The following is a 20,291-nucleotide window of genomic DNA, read 5'->3' as shown; positions in this document are numbered from 1 at the left end:
CTTGGCCATGCTGGACACTGGGAAAAATATAGGCACAATGGGAATAATTTATTTTAAAAAACTAAATATGTATTGTGCTTTTGGAAAGAAATTCATAAATATTATGCTTCCATGGAGTAAAAACAATATGTACCAATATATTTTCTCCAACATAGGAAATGGGTTCCCAACTCCAAAATTACATCAGTGTGTTAGTGAGCACAGTTTTACGTGTACATAATTCCTTCTTTTTCCTGATGTACTTGTAGGTAAAAACGTCATTGACTTGTGTGATATTTCTCACATATTTTTAATATATCTCTACCTGAAGAGCAGCAAATTATAAAAGCAGATTCTGTATAAGCTATCAGATTGCTGCAGGGGAAAACAACCAACCAAACAAAACCTGTTTCCACAAAACCAAACTAACACTGACCTCACATGTAAAACTGTTTTCCTGACTTCTCCTCCCCAAAAAATGCATAACATTAATTGTGTAAAGACTAAACCACCATATGAGGCATATTTTAAAGCCTCATATAAACAACGACGCTTTTATGGCATCCTCAGAGCAAAGAATGTCCAAATATGGCTGAGAGTTAAGTACCCTGAGAATTAACTGCTCTTAATAAATTCACTGAAGTTTATAAGTCCACATTTACCAAGAATCAGAAGAGAAATGAACACTGCTCAACTCATTTTCCTGCACTATTCTCTAAAGATGCTGTGTTATAAGCATCCTCCATATCTTGGATGCTGGACGCATCTGTTGAATCTTGGTCACTGACTACAATTCCTACTGAAGAAAGGCTAGAAATGAAGGAGTGCATCTTTTTTGCATAAATATCCCTAATATTAAAATAAGGTAGGTCATTACATTTCTCCTTGCGATCATTGTTGCATTGGTCTGGATCAATATCTTTTTGCTTTTGATAGTACTTAGAAAACTTATTGAAAATAATGGTGATTGGAAGTGCTACCACTAGTATCCCACAGATAATGCACAGGGTGCCAAGCAGCTTTCCAGCAAGAGTGACTGGGTAAGTGTCCCCATAACCAACAGTGGTCATGCTGATGGTTGCCCACCACCAGCAAACAGGGATGCTTTGCAGTTCTGATGAGTCATCATCTTTCTCCACTGAGTAAACAAGCACTGAAAAAATAGAAATCCCAACAGACAAAAACAAAAGCAGAAGTCCAACTTCCTGATAGCTATGTCTCAAAGTGGCACCTAAAGACCGTAGTCCTACGGAGTGCCTGGCCAGTTTCAGGATGCGAAATATCCTCATTAACCGCAGGATCTGAACAACTTTTCCCATGTTTTCTATGTCTTCACTTTCTTCTTCCTTCGTGTCTACAGCTAACGTGGCATAAAACGGGATAATAGAGACAAAATCAATGATATTCAGTGGTTTCTTCCAGAACTTCTTTTGACTTGGAGCAGTGATGAGCCTGATCACTAGCTCCGCAGTGAACCAGATGATGCACGTGATCTCCACAGCTTCCAGCACAGGGTCTTCAATCTCCCTGTCATTGGCATCCAGCCTTTGAAACTCTGGCATGCTGTGAATGCACATGGCCACAATTGATGCCAGGACGACACTCAGGGACGACACGGCAATCAACTTGGCAGATAAGCAGTATGCCGGATTTTCCATTCTGACCCAGATCTTCTTTCTTATTTCACCAAAACACAGATTGTCAAACTTTTCCAGCTCTTTATCAAATATGGATGATTCTTCGTTAGAGGAGTCTATACTTCTGTCATTGCTCTTCTGATCCCAGTCTTTCTCAGGACCTTCTTCTTTCCTTTCTTGGTACCGATTGCTGCAGCAGGAATCAATAAACAGCTCATTTATCCCCCAGTACTCTATTTCCTGGCAGAAGGAAAAGACACAAAGTTCTTCCATGACATGAAGTTTGCCTGTATAGTAAAAATTCAGAACATATCGGAACAAGGAAGGATTCCTGTCAAAGTAATATTCCTTGTCTGCAACACTATAATCATCACACAGTTCTAGGATAGCCTCTTCTGAATGGCATTTGAGAAGTCTTCCAAGTCTGGTGTGGGGAAATCGGAGCAAGGTGCTTTGATCCACCGATTGCTTAAAGCCACCCACATTCAAATTGATAAGTTCTGCATCTTTGCCAGGTCTGCGGAAAAATTCACCATAAACCATTTTGAATAGATGAGTTCCACTTCTGGTGCCCAATGAGATTACATTGAACCTGAAAAGAACATAAGGTATTGTTAGAGCACTTAATTCAGTTTTGCTCTTGTGCCACGTTGTTTTTTCCATGTCTGGTTACTGTGAAATGCTGTAAGAAAAGAAAAGAAATGAAGTAATGAATACCATTATTCAGCATTTCACAAAAGCACATTTAAATCAGGTTTATGGCTTAACAGAGCTTTAGCAAATCTTAAATCAACAGGTTCTGTTTATTCTCCATATTTTTTTCTAGTATGGAAGAAGAATGCCTAATTCATCAGTAAATCAGTCTGTGTTCTACTATCATATTGAAATTAATAGTCATGAAATAAGTTTACTTTGATAAAAATGTTTAAACTAAAGACAGAAAACCTGTCAATCCATCAACACATTTCACAGAATCACAGAATGGTTTGTGTTGGAAGGGGCTTTTAAAGGTCATCTAGTCCAACCTCCTTCAATGAGCAGGGACATCTTCAACACATTTAGGCCAAAGCATAAGAGCAGGTGTCTCTCAATTATGATGCAAGTAGAATTGCATTGATGTATATGATGTTGCAATTTATAACCCACTACTTTCAATATTATCTGCTTGAATGTTGACGGCAATTACTTCTGCTGTCTTATCAATTAATTTCTTTCTAGAGTCACCCACAGCACAGCATTCTGTATTAAGGTATCAAATGTGCATTTGAAGCTTTCCAATTTCTGACTTCAGAGTTCTGTCTAGTACATATCTGGGTATCTGCACCTGCCTTCCTACTCACCTGGAGTGTCACAGCCCTCTTCAACCTTGGTCAGTTCCAGAAGCAATTCCTATTCTGCCACAGCATAGCCCCAGCCATGAAGGCAATGCTGAAAAGTTGGTGTTTAAATGTCATTTCTGGAAACAGGGACTTCCAGGGGCTTCCAGACGCTTCCACAGTAATTTTGCCTCAGCAAGTAACTGTGGATACCTGCAGATAGACAGGACATTTCAGTGTTTCCATACTTTACTGTAAGTTAAATCATTCACCTGAAACTTAATTCAAAAGGCAGATATAGTTTCCAGAAAATAAGTTAAATTTTTCAGAACTTAGCTCTTGCTTTCCTTTTAAGGAACAGTTGTCTACAAGCCAAAACTGGTAGTTCTTACATTTGTCATGAGATTATGTATAACTTCCGACCACAAGGAGAGCAAAATTTTTTGATCTCTGACAATTCAGCATTAATTTATGTATACTAAGTTAATTCATTTCAATTTAATATGGAAGTCCATGAATTTTAAATGTGACAAGAGAGCATTGTAATTATCCAGACCTAACAGATGAACTTGTATGCAGCACATAAATTGCTTCAGTGCTCTTTAATGGCTTGGGTAAGCTACTCAAGGAACAGGCTAATTTCTATACCTGTTCATCTTCCAGTGCCTCCTGCAGCAGCACCAATTATGATTTGAAGTTAGGACATGTTAGAGTTTGGATAGTTTCTGTAGCTCCTCAAGGTCTCCTGACTCAGTTAATGAAGGTCACTGAGGTTATATTTATATCCCTGTTGGCAGTGTGTGCACCATGGTTGCATCTCTGCTGTCATGCCAGCATGACAGGGGAGTATCAGCACTGGTTTACATAAAAAAATCCTGGGCATTTTCCTCAAACAAGAGTCAGTGTAGACTTTAATCAGAGTGCCAGAGTTTACTTTACACCATCAGAACAAGTAGGAAGCAAAAGAAAAAAAAAATAAATAACCCCTCTCCACAATCTTTATTCACTGTCAGCAAGAACAGTTCAGTTTTCGTTTCAGCCTCAGGTACTTGCATTAATGGACTAGCTCTTTTGAGCCATATACCCCACTCCACTGCCTTCCACATAGGATGATCACTGGGAGCCCATAGTGGCACAGTTCCAGGGTGCAAGTTAAGGCACAGGTTTTAATACAGATCCATTTTTCTGTTTAGGGTGAGGTTACAAAAGACTTTTGTCATGATCTTCTCACTCACCTTGCCTTTAACTTCCCCCCCCTCAACAAGGTTTTTTTATGTTTGTCACAAATACCACTAGAGATCTACTTAGTACTGTTCTCTCCCATTATTCACCTTGTATAATTACTATACTTTGATAGTCCTTCATGGAAGTAGGAACAGAGGGTCTGATGCTATAAACCTCACATATTCTACTTCTGCTTCTTCATGGGACTCATTCCAATCACAGGTACTTGAAATCTCACAGTAATCTCCCTGTGTATAACAAACACTGACACATCCAACACATGATCAACCAGGCCTAGAAGATGCTGAAACTACATATTTGCTCTTGTCATTAATTCTGCAGAAGCAGATCTACATCAAGAGTGAACTTTATTTATACAGTGAAAGAAAAACGTTATTTTGAAAAATGGGAAACAGCATTTCTTTTTCTGGCCCCAGTACAACTCTCTCTAAACTAATTTAGATTTGAGTTGTTTACCATTCGCATAGCCTACTATACAATCAAAATAAAGCTCTTGTTCTGCTAAGACATAGGGGGGTAGGAAAAGTACTACATGAGACATACTGCTTTCTAACTAAGCAAGACAAAAATAGGCAGGTTTTATGGCATGATAAATTCTGTACGTAGATGTGATTTTACACCTTAAGATGTAGCTTTAAGACAGGTATTTACTAGCCAAACAGAATGACTGTAAGAAACAGTTACTCCAATCATTTCCCAAGGCTCAGCTTTTAGGAATGATTAAGACACAAAATAAAAGCACTGATCTCTTCTCACAGGTGAAGGGCAGCAGGACTCAGCTGATGAACGGTACCATACTTCCCTCATGATCTGGAGCCAAGCTATGTTTTACAACTCTCTACATTAAAAAAAAAAAAAAAAAAAAGGCAAAAAATTCTCATGGACTGGAGTAACTGGAGGTCAAAGAGTAGTCAAAACCAAACATTTCACTTAGCGATTACTTTCAGTAAAATCTCTACTTCGCTTTCAGCAATTGAGAGCAATGTAAACTAGTACTATAAATCCAGAAAAAATGTCAGATGATCTAGGGGCTCTTCTGACCACAATAAAAACAAAGCAAGTTTTACTCAGAAATAACTAAAGCGAGAACTCAGCGCTCAGCAAATCTTTAGCACACTAGATTCTGACTTACTGTTTTATACAACAATATAAAACCATATCGATTATGTAGATGATAGTCATAATGGTGCCTCCATGTAATTGCTTTGTATAATAAATTCAATGAGCAACATTTTACTGCTTTGTTTTGAGTGCACTGTAGTCATAATTTGTGCAAGATACAGAGAAAAAATAGATCTTGTTTAGGAACCTTCTATAATGCTGCTATTAAGCTATTTTTAGATTAAATAAAGAATGTACAGGAAACTATGAATAGGAAATATGCTAACTATGTCAAGGGAAGCTTCATGATCTTGTTTGACTTGCAGGGACCTTGATCCCTGACCATGGACCAAGATATTGTTATGCCAGGCACCATCAGAAGAATTTCAGAAGTGACTTCAGCCACAGGGCAAAGTCCACAGAAGACAACTTCCGCCTCAGCCCAACTTGCTCTCTACTCAAGAGAACTCTTTATTCACTCAACCAAAGGTAAAACTGCTCAGCTGAAAACAGCATTTGCCTGGTGTGCCAAAGCCTGTGTCATGAACATCCTAAGAACACAAAGCTACCACGAACTTAGCAACTCTCAAATTGAAGTGCAACATTAACATCTTTGTTCTTCCATACACAACAAATATTCATATATAACATCATAAACTGCTAAACATTCCAAAGCACACACTTCTTGTCCTGGAGAAAGCATGAGAGAGTAAACAAACACATACCAGATGTTAGTTATTGTTTGCTTTCATTTCTTCAGTTGGTTGAATGAGCTACTGGATAAGAACTCATATAGAATAGGAAACAAAACAGAATACAAAAGAAAGATGCTTACTGGAAGAATTAACGTTATTTTCCAAGATGATGAAAAATCCCAACAAATAAAAGTTCCAAATGTTAAGCTTGAGGGCTAAATAAAAGCCAGTCATAAGGCAAAGCTGTGTGAAAAGGATACAAACATTAGAATAAGAATCAAAATGATAGGATCCAACTCCCAGTCCAATTTGCAGATGGGCTCTGGCCAGAGCTTCTGCAGTCATACATAGCTGGCAAGGCCACAGTCCCATTGTCTGACTATGGAAGTGATATTGTAAATTTCTGGGCTTTTTCACACTGTGAAATCCCTAAAGCTCACAAAAGGAGAGTCGCTGAGACAGAGTCTGTATATACAGTCCCTTTTAGAGAACTATGCCATAGATGTACAACATACCCCAAAATGCTGTTGTTTCCAAACTCTTCTGAAGCAAATCCCTAAAAGATTTTCAGTGGCAACGTGGATTCCCATGCCACAACATTTGAAACATTTCAAAGAATCACAGAATCACAGAATCCCAAGGGTTGGAAGGGACCTTTGTCAGCAAAGTTTCTCTTTTGCAGTTATCTTTCACTCAATCTCTGCACAAAGCCCCATACTCTGCAAGGTTCTACATCACAAGCTTCAGTACATCTTCTTTGACGTGTTGCACATTTGAGTATGGCAGTACCTCAGCTGCTGGTAATTCCAAATTGTTACGGTTTCAGTTTTTAGCATTAATCTGTCTGTGATTATCCAGACACAATAGAAAGAAAGTTGAACTAATTTATAATTGGACAGAATCTCTTGTGCTTTGCTACTTAAAAGACAGTGCAGACCTACAGATTTTCTCCCAATATGCTTCATGGCTATGTTATCTACAGCCTCATCTCCTGCTTGCTACACAGTAGCACTTCATAAACCTCTCAAGACTAAGAAAATTCACATTTGAGGATGGCTTCCTCTAAGTTGAAAGAATATAAATAAAAATTGCCTAGTCCTGCTCACACTGAAGTCAAGAGGAATCTGATACTGACCTGCACTTGAAAAAGCATGCAAATCTCTAAAATTCTACAAAGTATTTCCAGAGATCAGGGATATTTTTCCCCAAAGAATCTGATAATCTAGGTAGATTTTCCATTTTAGGGTTCCCAATTCAGAAAATCGAATTTGAAAATCAAAAGTGTCTTATGTGGGCACCCAACCATCCCCAGGCACCACATTTTGCCTCCTAATGAGGCAGGTAACCACCTGGGATCTAACTTCTGCTAATTTCCTGACAGCTCAGAGCTTCTACAAATCACCCTACCGACACATATGCAGCTTTAGACACATAAGGACTTTTAAAAAGCTGTGGAGATGACCCTAACAAGCTTCAGCTCAGGATCAAGAGTTTCACTGATTTTTTAAGGGTCTGAATTTCTCCACTCATCATAGGGTTAATACTTGTCTAATGCTCCACCTAAAAGTACCGTCTTTGCTTTGTGACTCACTGAGCATAGTAAAACATCTAAATGCACGTAATTTACTTGATTAATCACAATTGAGGATCTGGACTGAAATCCAGTCAGTATGACTTAACCTCTTGCCTGTCAGCTGGGCAATTTATAACTGCTTTAGCACATGTAATTAAGCCTGAAAAAAACGTAAGGCAATATTACTTGTCACAGCCTCTTTCAATGCAATATAAGCTGTAACCGTCAACTCTCCTTTGTAGTACTTGAGACAGTCAACTGTAAAGTCATTTGCAAACAGTCTGTGGCAACAGAGGTTAACTAAGAAGTCATCTAGCACAAACGGCAAGACAATCTGAAGAAATTAGTCTGTGGTTATGGACGTTCTGTGAGGCAAACTGGATAAATTCATCAGCTAAATTATCTGATCAGTTGTAGTATTTTTTTTATACTCCATAGGCACTGACATCCTTTATCCAGAATATGACATTAAAAGACCATGAAAATAATAGAATTATGCAAGTACATCTCTCTTCAAAGTGGATTTGGTACAACCTCCCAGTAGAACTTTGGTAAATAAAGTTTGAGTTGAAATATCCAGGACTGAATTTTTGTTCTGCTATTACTTTCACATAAAACTACTGGGCTAAGTTCAGCCCTGGTACAATTGTACTGATGTCTCCAGACTGTTTTGAAAACTGAACTTGGGCCAAATGTTCATGCATCTTTGCAATAAAATGGAGATCAGAAAGAAGATCATCACTTGGAAACAGCAGTAGCTGCTAGGAGCACTGCTGACAATAAATGTAAAATTATCTATACCTGTGGAAGGCAAAACATATATTTTTAAATCACCTCCTCCAAAAGACTGCATAAGGAAGAAACGGAGCTGTTATAACTCAGAGTTATAAAAGAACACAAGCAAAAATAGAAGAATAAGCACCTCAAGCCCACGGTTCATACCACTTAGCTTAGGCACACATTTTCAGGTGGGATCCAACTCTATACTGACTAGATAAGCAGCCTATGTGAGTAGTGTCATAAGATGCCTAACTTGCATGTGGCTAATACTAGGTAAAATGAATCCTCCCAAAGTGAAATTTTGCTGATTTTGACTGTGATGATACTGGCAAGGACTGAGTATCAAGTATCTCATACCCACAAGGGGTGGGTATGAGAAAGAAGCAAGGCAAAAACACACCGGCTATAGCATCAACATGACAGAAGCTTCTTTGGGAATGCAGTCTGATCTGAGTTACTTTTTCATATACATAAAGAGCAGGGAGAGTGACCTAATACCATCCAGTTATCAGAATGTCACCTTGTGAAATGGTTGGGAAAAAAAAAACAAACAGAGAAAAAGAAAAATGAATCCTTTTCCTATCTTGAAAAGCTCCCGGAGAGAACACACACTATGACAGTTAACAAGGCTTACACCTTGCAGTGCTCCCAAAAGCTCTATAATTTATATTCTGTTCATATAAATTAAAAGACCATTATCCACCTTAACTAAGTGGAAATAACAGATTAAAATGCTTGAAAATCTACCCATAAAGCCCCACCAGTTAAGCATAGTTATAATGCTGCACTTATAACACCTGTTGGCTACCACAGCCAGCTGACCACATTAAGCTTCTCCTTGAGCTATATTGTCACAATTGCTGAAGTTCATATAAATATTTGAGAAGATGGTACAATCCCAAAGGCGTTATTACTACCAAGTCATCATTGCTGTGGTTTGATGATAAAAGAAATTGTCTCTCTGCACAAAGGTGAATTGTACCCACAGTGAACTATAACTCTTCCATGTGAAGGAAGCTGAATATGGATTTTTGCAAAATTCAGAATATTTTTGTCTCTTGTGGAAGGGGAAGAGAGAGTTAAAATTGAGATTATAATTCACTGCCAGGAACATTGACCTGAGATTCAAAATTTTCCATTCATTAGCTCATCCTACATTTCTTGATTGTAAAGAAAAAACAGTTATTCTTATTTCTCACTTTGGAGCCTGAGGAATTGTCCTCAATTTCTTAGCACAGATGAGTCCCAATGCTGCAGGATCATTTCTGCTCCTAGATTATCTCTTCCCACACACACAGTCCAATCGCAAAAGTCAGTTTCACTGGGTGAAAAAGTTGTTCTAAACAATGACAGGTCGATGCATCTCATAAATTAGGGCTATTTTGTAACACATCATAGCAGATAAAAATTGTTAGAAGACACGCAAAATCAGTCCTGCCTGTGCTACCAATCATACCTTCAGTAACACTCAGTCACAGGCCCAGAATAGCTATAAAGGCAATTCGGCTGCAGATGGCATGGTACTAATCCACTCCATTATAGTTATATTCCAAAAAGTCCTGACTTTGGGGTAAGATGCTTAAAAAAAAAAATTATCTCCCCACACTGTTGTTGCAGGTGTATCTCAGTCACTTTGGGGTCTTTTATTTATTTATAAAATGGTTATGTTAGCAATACACTATTGACAACAAAAAATTAGGTCAGAAATAGATCTCGAAGAGTAATACAATCACATTTTTCCCTCACCTCAAGGCAGGATGAGTTATTCCTAAACAATTTTCATCATGTTTATTTAATCTCCCATAATAAGGCTTGCACAGTGAGGTTGTGGAATCTAGTCCAGTGCTGAATGCCCCTGTTCTCTCAAAATTACCTTCCTAACATCTACTTCAGCATCAGCATACTGTGCTACAGTTCAGGCCCATGGAATGGACTGAGGATGGACAGCAGAAACAGGCTATCTACAAATTCTCCATCACAGTTCAGTTTCTTCCTTTGCTACACAGCTAATTTTGTCAGCCTGAGTAGCTACAGCTACATGGTATTTCTTTCTTTATGTTTTGAAAAAAAAGGTCTGCTAATCTCAGAGATGAACAAAGGCTTTCTTTACCACAGTGAAATTCTCCAAGATACTTATAGTCTCTTGGGCAACAAGAACACAAGCAATTGTTATTGTGGATATTTTGGGTGAAACCTTCAACTGAAAAACTGTTAAAACCTGTTTGAAGCATGTTAATGTCACTAAAGGAGTCTGTTGTTCAAGATAAAAATTCTCTTGACCCAAGGCAACTCAAGCAGAGCTCCAGATCTCATTTATGCAAGTCCTCCAATCTGCTTCAATCCAATAATCACTTTCCAAGCACAAAAGTAACTTTTATAATGTATGAGCATGTGTGATATGAGGGAATATCAACGAGTGACTTTCTAGAGCACGGAAACCTCTGGATGTGAAAGGAGTTGGATGTGGCTTCCAGCCAACACTGAGAGCCGCTGATACAGAATGCTACAGTTCAAGGCCTGTGTCCATCAGGTATCAACTCAGAGTGGGAGACAAACTGTAGCATGGTGTTAGGGAAATGTTAGATGCAGATCAAGCTCTGAGGACATACTGTTTGGAGCTACTGTGTAAGCCTTATGCATACCTAGGCTTCTAGAAGTCTCAGTTTCTCAGAGAACTCAGATTTTGGGTCAGATGCTCACCACTCCCATAAGGGACATTGCTTTGCTCCACCCTTCCTCTTAGCTTTCCAGGTAGTATCATAAACTAATTTGCATTTAAAAGGTCTTTTGGACGTCATCTTCTCCAACCCAGTGCTCAAAGATGGTCCAGCTACAGCAGGCTGTTCAGGGCCAACTGAGTTTTTAAATATCTCCAAGATTTCCCAAACTCTGGTCAAACTAGATCAGGGTTGGATCCCTCTTCTTGTTAAAATATTTCTCCTAAAGTCTAATCAGGTGCTTTTTTATTCCAAATTGGGTTCACTGGCTTGCATCCCATTGCTATCTATCTCTGAGAAAAGTTACCCATCAGGTAACTGTAAACCTCAGTAAAGTTTCCTCTGCACATTCTCTACAATGAACAATCCCACCTTTGTCAGCCTCTCCTTATGAGCTGTGTGTTCCAACCCCCAACCATCTTGATGGCCTTCTGCAGGACTCACCGCAGTATGTCAATGTCTAGAGTGGAGAGCCCAAATCTGGACACAGCCCTTGTGCTAAGCAGGCAACGATAACCGCTCCTGTGGACCTGCTGGATATAGCCTTGCTAATAAAGCCCAGGATGTACTTGGACTGTGAGAGAACATTGCTCACTTGTGTTCAACACATTGCCTACCAGGATGCCCATGTCCTTCTCTACAGAGCTCTTTCCATTCAGTCAGGCCCCCAAACTGTACTATTGCATGGGGCTACTGCAGCCCAGATGGAGTTTCTCCAGGATAGCAAGTTCCTTTTATTAGCATCCCATCAGTGTATGAAAGTTGTATTAGCCACCTCAGCCCTCAAAAAACAAAGGTATGTCCCCCACTTACTTCAACTTGGCTGCCCCCTCAAAGCATTGAGGAGGAAAGGACATTTGCCAGAAAATGTGTGAACCAAGTACATGACAGGCTAAGATATAAAATTACATCACTGTGCCACTGTTCAACTGAATATTCATTGAAATAGCTGAGGCATTGTCATTATACACAAAAAGGAACAGCCAGCAAGTAGGTTTTTCACCAAATAAGCATTAATCATACCAGTGCAGCTCATCTCAGCACCTGACAATATTATTATCCATAGTTTCTTTTCAGGAAGAGTTGGATTTACATATGCAAAATAATAATGCATATTTACACAACTTGTAAGGTACTGTAGGTGTTATATGCGTGGTATTCTGGCAATATTAATACACAGCCCATGTCAATATGGCTATTTACTCAACCTAATATAAGGCCCTATAAAGTTACTCAGGTGTAATTTTTACTATTGTTTTCCAGCGACAGAAAGTTTGGAACAGAACATAAAGCCAAGCCAAATTAGAAAGAATTTCATAATCTAGAGACAACTCTTCCTCTCCTTCCTTCTACCACCTTATTTTTACAAACATTTTTTTCTAACATCTAAGATGACCGACACAAGTGTCCAGGGAAGAAAACTGAAGATAGATAGCTGGGTAAATCCTAACCCCACAAAATCAGCAGAGATTTTGCAGAAGACTTTAACAGAATGAGGAATTTCTTAGGCTTTTACTTGGGATAACCTTAGCTAGACAGATTCATAAACTCCCTCAATGAGCCCCAAGGATTTCAAAAGCAGTTCACACCAACAAGTCCAGAGGAAGATCTGAGACCCTGACTACATACCTTCAGAGAAAAGAATATATTTAATTAAATAAATGCAGTGCACTGGAAGAAACTGCTTTAAGAGCAACATGTGTTTGGTTTTAGTTGGTAGTTTCCCTTTATAAACTGCTGCTTGAAGCTAAGTACCACTAAATACAACTTTAAGCGAAAACCTGTTTGCCCTTAACAGCAGTGCTAATCCACAATTCACTAGGAGTAAAAAGAAGACACCTGAAATTACATTTCTTTCTTTTGATCTTTGCTTGAATGAAGTAATTCATTATGTGCTCAGTAGAGCCTCGGAGAGAAAAATGATGACTTTTACCTCTCACTTCATTTCTGTGGCAGTTTCCCACAGGCTCCAGGGGCCCCAAAGATCTTTAAAGTTCAGCCTTTGTATCCGAATACATAAACACTTGATACCAGCTGAAATTACTGAGATTTATCTCTAAGAGAAACATGTCTGACTGCCCAAGAGCCAAGCCTCAGGCCTAGGGCCAGGAGCTGTCAGAGATGCCAGCTAAAACAGTCCAAACTTTCCAGATAGAGGTGCATACACACAAGCAAAAAGTGTCTGAACTGCAGCTTTGGCTCAGCTTCAAGGACAACTGGTAGCTTAAGAAGGCTGAAACACATTCCCTACCCTCTAGCAGTCACAGAAAAACTCAGAAAAGGCTGGCTTCACAGCTAGGAGATGGATGGAGCATCCCAAAGACAGAGAGAGGAATAGCAGTAAGTGCTTGCAGATTAGGCTTTTCTGATTTTTAAGATTCACAGATTTCAGCATGTCCCACAAGTACTCTTATTTGAGTGTCAAACATACTATGAGACCCAAAGAGCTAACTTGTCCTTAGTTTTGTACTTTCCTGTCATTCTAACAAATCAATCAAAATGAGTGGGAAAAACTGCTCTCTGGCTGGCATAACAAACAGCAAACAGTAAAACAAAATCACAGCTCCCTGAAAAGAACAGCTTATAAAAAATGAGACCATAAACACCACTACTGTTTCCAGACTAATGGCATTGAGCTAAAATATCAAGGACCCATGCTATCCCCCCTTGCTCAGCTCAAGCTTTTACCAATTTCATGGGTGAATTAAAAGAGCAGTATTTATCACTATCGGCTGTCCTTTCCAGTGCAAACATTGCATTGGATAAGGAGACACATAGATCTCCTTAGATTAAGGAGAATATACAAGGCAGCATCTTTTTCAGCAGCTTATTCAGGGAAAACGTGTATGCCACTAAAATGTCATGCTGAAACCATCATTCAGTGCTTGTCACTAGCAAAGGCTAAACCAAGGAGGACTCACTTAAATTTCTGCTACAGTAAGGAGTTACTAATTTTCAAAATCAAAACCTAACTTATGGCTCTATTTGGTCTTCTTTCAATTGGCAACAAATAGAGTTCATAAAATTACAAAGCAGCATTGGAATCACAATCCAGTTAAATCAGCAGTCACAATGATTCAGATAACTGAAGAATTTTAATTAAAAAAATGGAAAAGATATAATAAAAATTTTAATAAAAAGGAGTCTTCTTTGGGACACATCTGATTCCTTGCAGCCTCCCTTTAAACATACTGATTGACAGTAATTGTACACTAAACTAATGCTATAAGCTTATCATTGCATCTTACAAACTATGAGGTCTATTCTTCTCTCACTAAAGTCAAGAGTGAGAATCCCCTTGCCCTCTGCAATACGCTCTCCTCTGGTATCAAGGAGGTTTCTGAACTGAAGCCTTCACAGCAGTTAACACCACTGGATGCAGCACCAGCTTTTGTGAGCTCAAGAAGAGGAGGTAGAAGAGAAGAAAGAGCTATCAGAAATGCTTCCAATTTTTATCAAACTACTAAGGCTGTGTGTTAATTCCTCCATGCAAAAATCAAAGCTGTTATAAGCTTTTCCTCAAGTTGATTTTCTGCATCGCAGAGGTAAGCTGCCTGTAATTACACAAACAGCAGCAATCAATTTATTGGGTTCAGAGAAAAAGAACAAATATACAGAGAAATATAAAATGCCTTCTATATGGGGCAGCAAATTCTTAATACTAAGTTTTACAAGACTATTACATACAAGACAGTTTTGTCCATAAATCTCACAGCACTTTTTTAAAAGTGCTGTGAGGCACATGCCTTAAGCTCCATGCTATGGAAGCCAAACCTGAGACTTGAGAAGTGACCTGTTCTACATTGCATTGTGGGTCAACATGTTCTACTTGAACGTTCCCAAAATCATAAAGCCTTTGTTTTTGCTTTGATTTTAGTGAGAACTAGAAGAGAAGACAAGCAATCCTCTGCACAGGCTGAGCTTCAAGCCTGTCATTAGAGAATTACTCAGGTTTTAAGGTATCAGCATCTAAATTGCTTATCCAAGTTGATAAACAAATGGCAAAAATGTACGAAAGGGGAAGAAAAAGGGGGGGAATAAAATTCTCTGTCTCAGATGATAAATAACCTGTCCTCCTTAAAAGAGACACACTCCACTTTGTAGACTTTGCTAGTTTTTAATGGCTGGTGAGACAAAAACATTTCAAAGGGAGTGGGGGGTGTGAGGAGGAGAGACAAAACCAGAGAAGTTCATTTATTAGCCTTTACCCCAAGACAGTCCTGTTCAGAGCATACGTGGCTCCAGCAGTATGCCCTACATGGCTCTTGGAGGTGTACCTGCAAGAGATGGCAATAGGCAGAGAGCAAACTGAAGTCAGCCTGACGTCTGCAGTCAGGGGACATGCTGCTCCGAACATTTGGGAGTCCAAAGGGCTGAGCCATAATGGCTTCCCAATGTGCCCCCTCCCAGCAACTCCTCAGCAGCTATGAGAGCCAGTAAATCAAAATCTCTCACCTCACTCCCCACCCACCTGCCAAGGATGGGAAGGCAAAACAGGTAAGGCACTTTAGTGTGAAGGGCAAGAAGATGAGTTAGAGAGCTTGAGGATAAAGCTCTTGAAATTAAAGGGGTAAAGGAAGAACACAAAGTTATGCTAAGACCAAGGACATCAGGAATACCTAGCAGACAGATATCAGTGTGAAGCTTTCCATGACTCTTCATATCAACACTACTAAAACCACAGAGACCACCATGTTTACTCCAGACTTACCATAGCTCCTTGCAGAACAGCACAGAAAAATCACGGTCTTGGGCTTTATCTCTAGCAGAGCAAATGGCCTGAATCCAGAGTAAACTGAGCTCCAGAACAAGAACAGTAACCACAATGGGACCTCCTAACATAAAGTGATGAGGCTCATATTTCCAGAAGACAAATTTACCTTGAAAATAAGATCATGACTGTGGAATGAGCTCCCTCAGAAGCTAAGAACCAATATGGTCAATACCATCTTCCTCTCCAAGATAAGTATTTTAGAAGTAATCTCTTCTAGAGTCAAACAAAAAACAAAACAAAACCATTACAAGCAACTGTCACATACAGAAGTCCCTTCTAAGAGAAAATGGGCAAGTTATCCACAAATGACAGATAACAAAAGTTTAACACACGACTGCTAGCATTTCAGATACTTTATGAATGATGGTAAAACAAGGCAGACTAGAACATACTCATTGGTAAAATACAGAAAAAATAAAAGCGGACAGAAGAAGTAGGGGGGAAAAAGAAAGAATAATAAATTGTAAAGTATGCAGAAGTATACTGGGGTTATACCTTGGAGCAGATGATCACGTGACATCAACTGGTGCAGAACCACTGACTGGAACAGGCTAAGGACGGTTTCCGTCAGCTGGGAATTTGGCCCTCTACACAGAACCAAAGGCAATCAGGCAGCATCCTGCCTAGTTTCATGGGGGTGTTTTTCCCCTCAGAAAGTAAAGAGGCAACATGGCAAAAAAAAAAAAAAAAGATGATCCCATAACTTAAAAAGGAGAAAGAGGCTAAATAAAAGAAAAAAAAAAAAAAAAGATGTAGAGCAAGAAATACGAACAGAGAGGGCAAAGGCAAGATAAGGAGAAAATATCCACAGATTAGTGGAATACATTTTATTTATTCATAAGCTCTGTTTTATTATGTGTCCTTGGCAGACATCCCATAACTGAAAATTTGCAAGGCAAGGAACAATGTGAGTTTAAGAGACTTGAGCCTTGTTCCTAGTCATTAGCCTTGGCTATATCTTTTTTAATATATGTGCCCCACTAGCAAGTCAGCAAGTTCTTTAAATCGAGAGCTTTTAGACAGGAGGCACATTGCAAACATATGAGTTTAGCCAGAGAGGGATTCCAGGAGAAGAGACAGAAAGAACCGCCACAACTTGTTTCAAGTAACCAAGCGGAAGGACAAGCTGTCAGGAAAGATATTGTCCAACAGGATACACTTTTCTTCTCACTCTGACCCTAGCTCATGCTAGACTCTGCACAGCATCTGCCTTTCACACACACTCCTTGTTAACTAGCACTTACTTTACCTGAGATCAAGTGGTGCTCAGCTTGCTCACCTGGTAGGTAGAAGAGATGCAAACAGCAGGCAGCCACAGGAGCAGTGGCAGAGGTCTCTGGCAGTGATGCCAGCACAGAAGTAGGCAATGTGTCCAATGCCAGCTTCACTGGGGGCTCCGCCAGAACAAAAAACTCACCTCTGGCAGATGTACCAATGATGAGCTGGGAATGCCCAGCTATCTCCACCCTCCATGTGAGTTGCCTCTGCAGCTCAGCTCAGTCACTGCTGAACCTTGTTTTGCAGTGATGTCGAGCCTGGCTCATGCTCTTGGCACCAAGGACTAATAGTTTATTTTACCTTGCCTATAGCTGTAATTGCCCAGCTAAGATGACTTAATATTGATTTATCATCTGTTCAGGTTTGAGATGGTTTTATTATTCTTGACCTGGGAATTTTGCTAAGTCCTAGAGAGGGTGAGCAAAGAAATGCTTTTCCTTCAGGGCCTCTCTGGTTCTACAGCGGACATCTTAGAAAAGCATCTGACCTCACCTGTGTCAGGATAACATCAGGAACCACACTGGAGTTTGCATTTCAGCTGATAACTGCTGTTCACTGATTTTCTTTTGCCCACACTCACAGATAGGAAGTTGAAGGGCTGCTACCACTTCTGTGGACTGCCTTAGAGCCGAGACTGGTACAAGACAGACATTTGGATGCAGTGTTCAAGACAGTCTCTTCAAAAGGACCTTTAATGTCCTCTGCTGTAAGTACATACAGGTTTTTCTTATTTTAAGATCAACTCAAAAAACCTGTTAGCCTGTATAAAGATGGTCTAACAGAACAGAAAGAAGCAAGAAACTGTGACTTAGGAAATTTGGATGCTATTAACAGACCTTTTCCCCTTCTTCAATTCCTGCAATTAAGAGGAAAAAAAACCAAACATCCAGAAATAATGATACTGCACCTCTTTGTAAAAAGAACCATTTTGAAATCTATAGATAACATGCACTGTATAAAAGCTAAGTATGAGTACTGTCAGTTAAAGCTCTTTATCACCATTTAGTTACCACCTATATACAAATAACTGACACAATTTCTGAAAACAAAATAATCTTTTTCTATCCACGGTGCTATCTCAGCAGAGGTATAGATACTGAAACTAAGTTTTTTCCTTATTAACCAACTGTCTTCCACTCCCCCAAGTACTACCTTTTTGAGCAGTGAAATCTAGAAAGACTAATTCAATGAGGAGGGGATGCAATTCTCTATAAAGTCCCCCCCCTCCCCTTCTCATCACAAATGATTACTGGTTTCAACACTGCGGACAAAGGGCAGCTTCCACTCCCCTCACGCCCCCGCCCCCGGCAGCAGTTATGAAATACACCTTGCAAAGTTAAAAAGTCACCTCTGCATCCTAGTGAACTTAGGGTATGAACAGTGATCGAATCCTACCAAAACTGTGTATGACTGAACCCTCACTGCTTACAGCAGAGAAGGAGTTTGGAAAATACTGCAGTTGTGACAGAGGAGAATAACAATGTGTGGCCCAGGACATGCTTCTGAAAATGAGACCCTCCCAAATTACCCCAAGTCGGACACCCAGAATTCAACTCACAAATATCCTCCGAAAATCCTGGCTCGTGTACAAAGTGCATTCTTGCCTCCTCTGCCCTCTTAGGATGTTAGCCTGAGTACCTTATGCCATCTATTGGCCTAGAACAGCGACCGACGCTCTGAGGAGAACTTTGATTCTGGGAAAGTGACTGTGTTAAAAGGGATCTGGCGGTAGATCTGTAAATTCTGCTAATGGAATCAATACACTGCTGCTGCTCAGATCTTGAGGTCTACCTTCCCCAGCAGTCACTCTGAGTTCAGCTCCCAGAATAACCAGCAGTTGTGCTTTGCATTAGACAAAAGAGAAATAGTATTGACACAGGGCTATGTTACTGCAGGAAAATCCGGAAAATGAGCAGTGAGGATTTCCACTGTCTTACAGCAGCACGTAAGGAAAGCCTTTTTAATAAAAAAACGGAAAGCCCCTTCAAAATCTACCGGGATCTAAAATCAAGTTAACTATCCCCAACTTAGTAAGTCTACTTTAAATCGGCCATTCAGAGAGAAGACTTCTCCCGCATTTCTGTAGCCATACAGGCTACTGTAGCGACTCACGGCTGCTTATATCTAGTTTACTATTTCATCCAAAAGTGTTCTTAAAAGGCAAGGCAGACCGCTAAATGTGAAAAGGGTTCAGAGACATCTCTATTGATCCGCTTCCGCACAAGCCATTAAAAAGCAGCCGCGGAGAAGCCGGCAGGAGAACCGGGCGGACGCCCCAGCAGCCGCCGTCCCCCGACAGAGCCCACCCGGACCAGCCGCCGCCGCCTCCCGCCCGGTGTCGGAGACGCGCGGCAAGTCCCGATCGAAGAGTGCCGGGCAAGACTTCGGCGGAGCAGGGAAGCCCGCCGGGCCTCCCCCAGCCCCAAGCTGCGCACACACACACGCACACACATACACACATACACACATACACTCCTTCCTCTTTCTTCTCCTCCTCCTCCTCCGGCTGTTTGCTCCTCAAAGCGCAAGGAGAAACCACCGCTCCTCCGGCGCGCCGAGCCGAGCCGTGCCGGGCCGGGCTGGGCTGCGTACCCTCCCTACCAAGCAGCGAAGGCGCCCACCCTGGGACTGCCACGCCACGGCGGGGACCGGGCACCGGTACCGCGGGCCGGGGCACGGCGAGAGGGCGGCGCTGCCTACCTGGAGCTTTGGGCTGCCGGCTGCCCCGCCGCGCTCCGCCCGGGTCCGCGGGGCCGCACCGCACAGCCCGGGTGGGAGGGGGAAGGCGGGCAGCGGCGGGCGGGCTCAGGCGCGTCCCACCTCTCCCGCGGGTCCTCTCAAACTGGTCTCCTCGGCTTTCACCTTCCCGCTTTTGTGCGGCAGTGGTGCCAAGTACCACGCAGATCGTGACGGCGAGAACGGGATTGATCCGCGACTGATTCACTCCCGCTGATTTGCTGAAGTGGTAAATCCAGGACTTCGTTTGCCAGCGGTGCAGCGGGAGATGCGGCATGTCCCCCCGCACGCTGCAGAGGAAGTGTTTCCTTCTCCATACTATGCCCCAAAGTAGTTTCCGTAGTATAAGGGCTTATTTCTGCCTTAGTCGAAAGCAGAGGGTAATAGGAAGCCAGGCCAGCTCCGGGTATAACAAAAGCACACCCGTGTAAACTTTCGAGAATGGAGCATTATGCCCATT

General features: G+C 40.9%; 1 protein-coding gene across 3 annotated transcripts; it reads right to left on the bottom strand.

Moving 5' to 3' along the window:
- Window positions 1-273: 273 nt before the first annotated feature.
- Window positions 274-19,919, bottom strand: KCNS3 (potassium voltage-gated channel modifier subfamily S member 3). 3 transcript variants are annotated; one of them, XM_065679195.1, is made up of 3 exons: window positions 19,796-19,919; window positions 2,957-3,145; window positions 274-2,208 (listed from the first exon to the last, which is right to left on the bottom strand). In XM_065679195.1, exon 3 carries the CDS (start codon window positions 2,157-2,159, stop codon window positions 675-677), a length of 1,485 nt encoding a protein of 494 aa, XP_065535267.1. In that variant the 5' UTR covers window positions 2,160-2,208; window positions 2,957-3,145; window positions 19,796-19,919; the 3' UTR covers window positions 274-674. The 3 variants fall into 3 exon arrangements, with proteins under 3 accessions (XP_065535267.1, XP_065535268.1, XP_065535269.1); XM_065679196.1 differs by lacking the exon at window positions 19,796-19,919 and adding an exon at window positions 19,567-19,777; XM_065679197.1 differs by lacking the exon at window positions 19,796-19,919 and adding an exon at window positions 15,924-15,990.
- Between the last annotated feature and the right edge of the window lie 372 nt (window positions 19,920-20,291).

This window comes from Lathamus discolor, chromosome 5 (assembly GCF_037157495.1).
Source record: "Lathamus discolor isolate bLatDis1 chromosome 5, bLatDis1.hap1, whole genome shotgun sequence".
In the NCBI taxonomy this organism is placed as follows: Eukaryota; Metazoa; Chordata; class Aves; order Psittaciformes; family Psittacidae; genus Lathamus; species Lathamus discolor.
The sequence above is the reverse complement of the archived record's forward strand: the minus strand, read 5'-3'. Positions and strand labels throughout refer to the sequence as shown.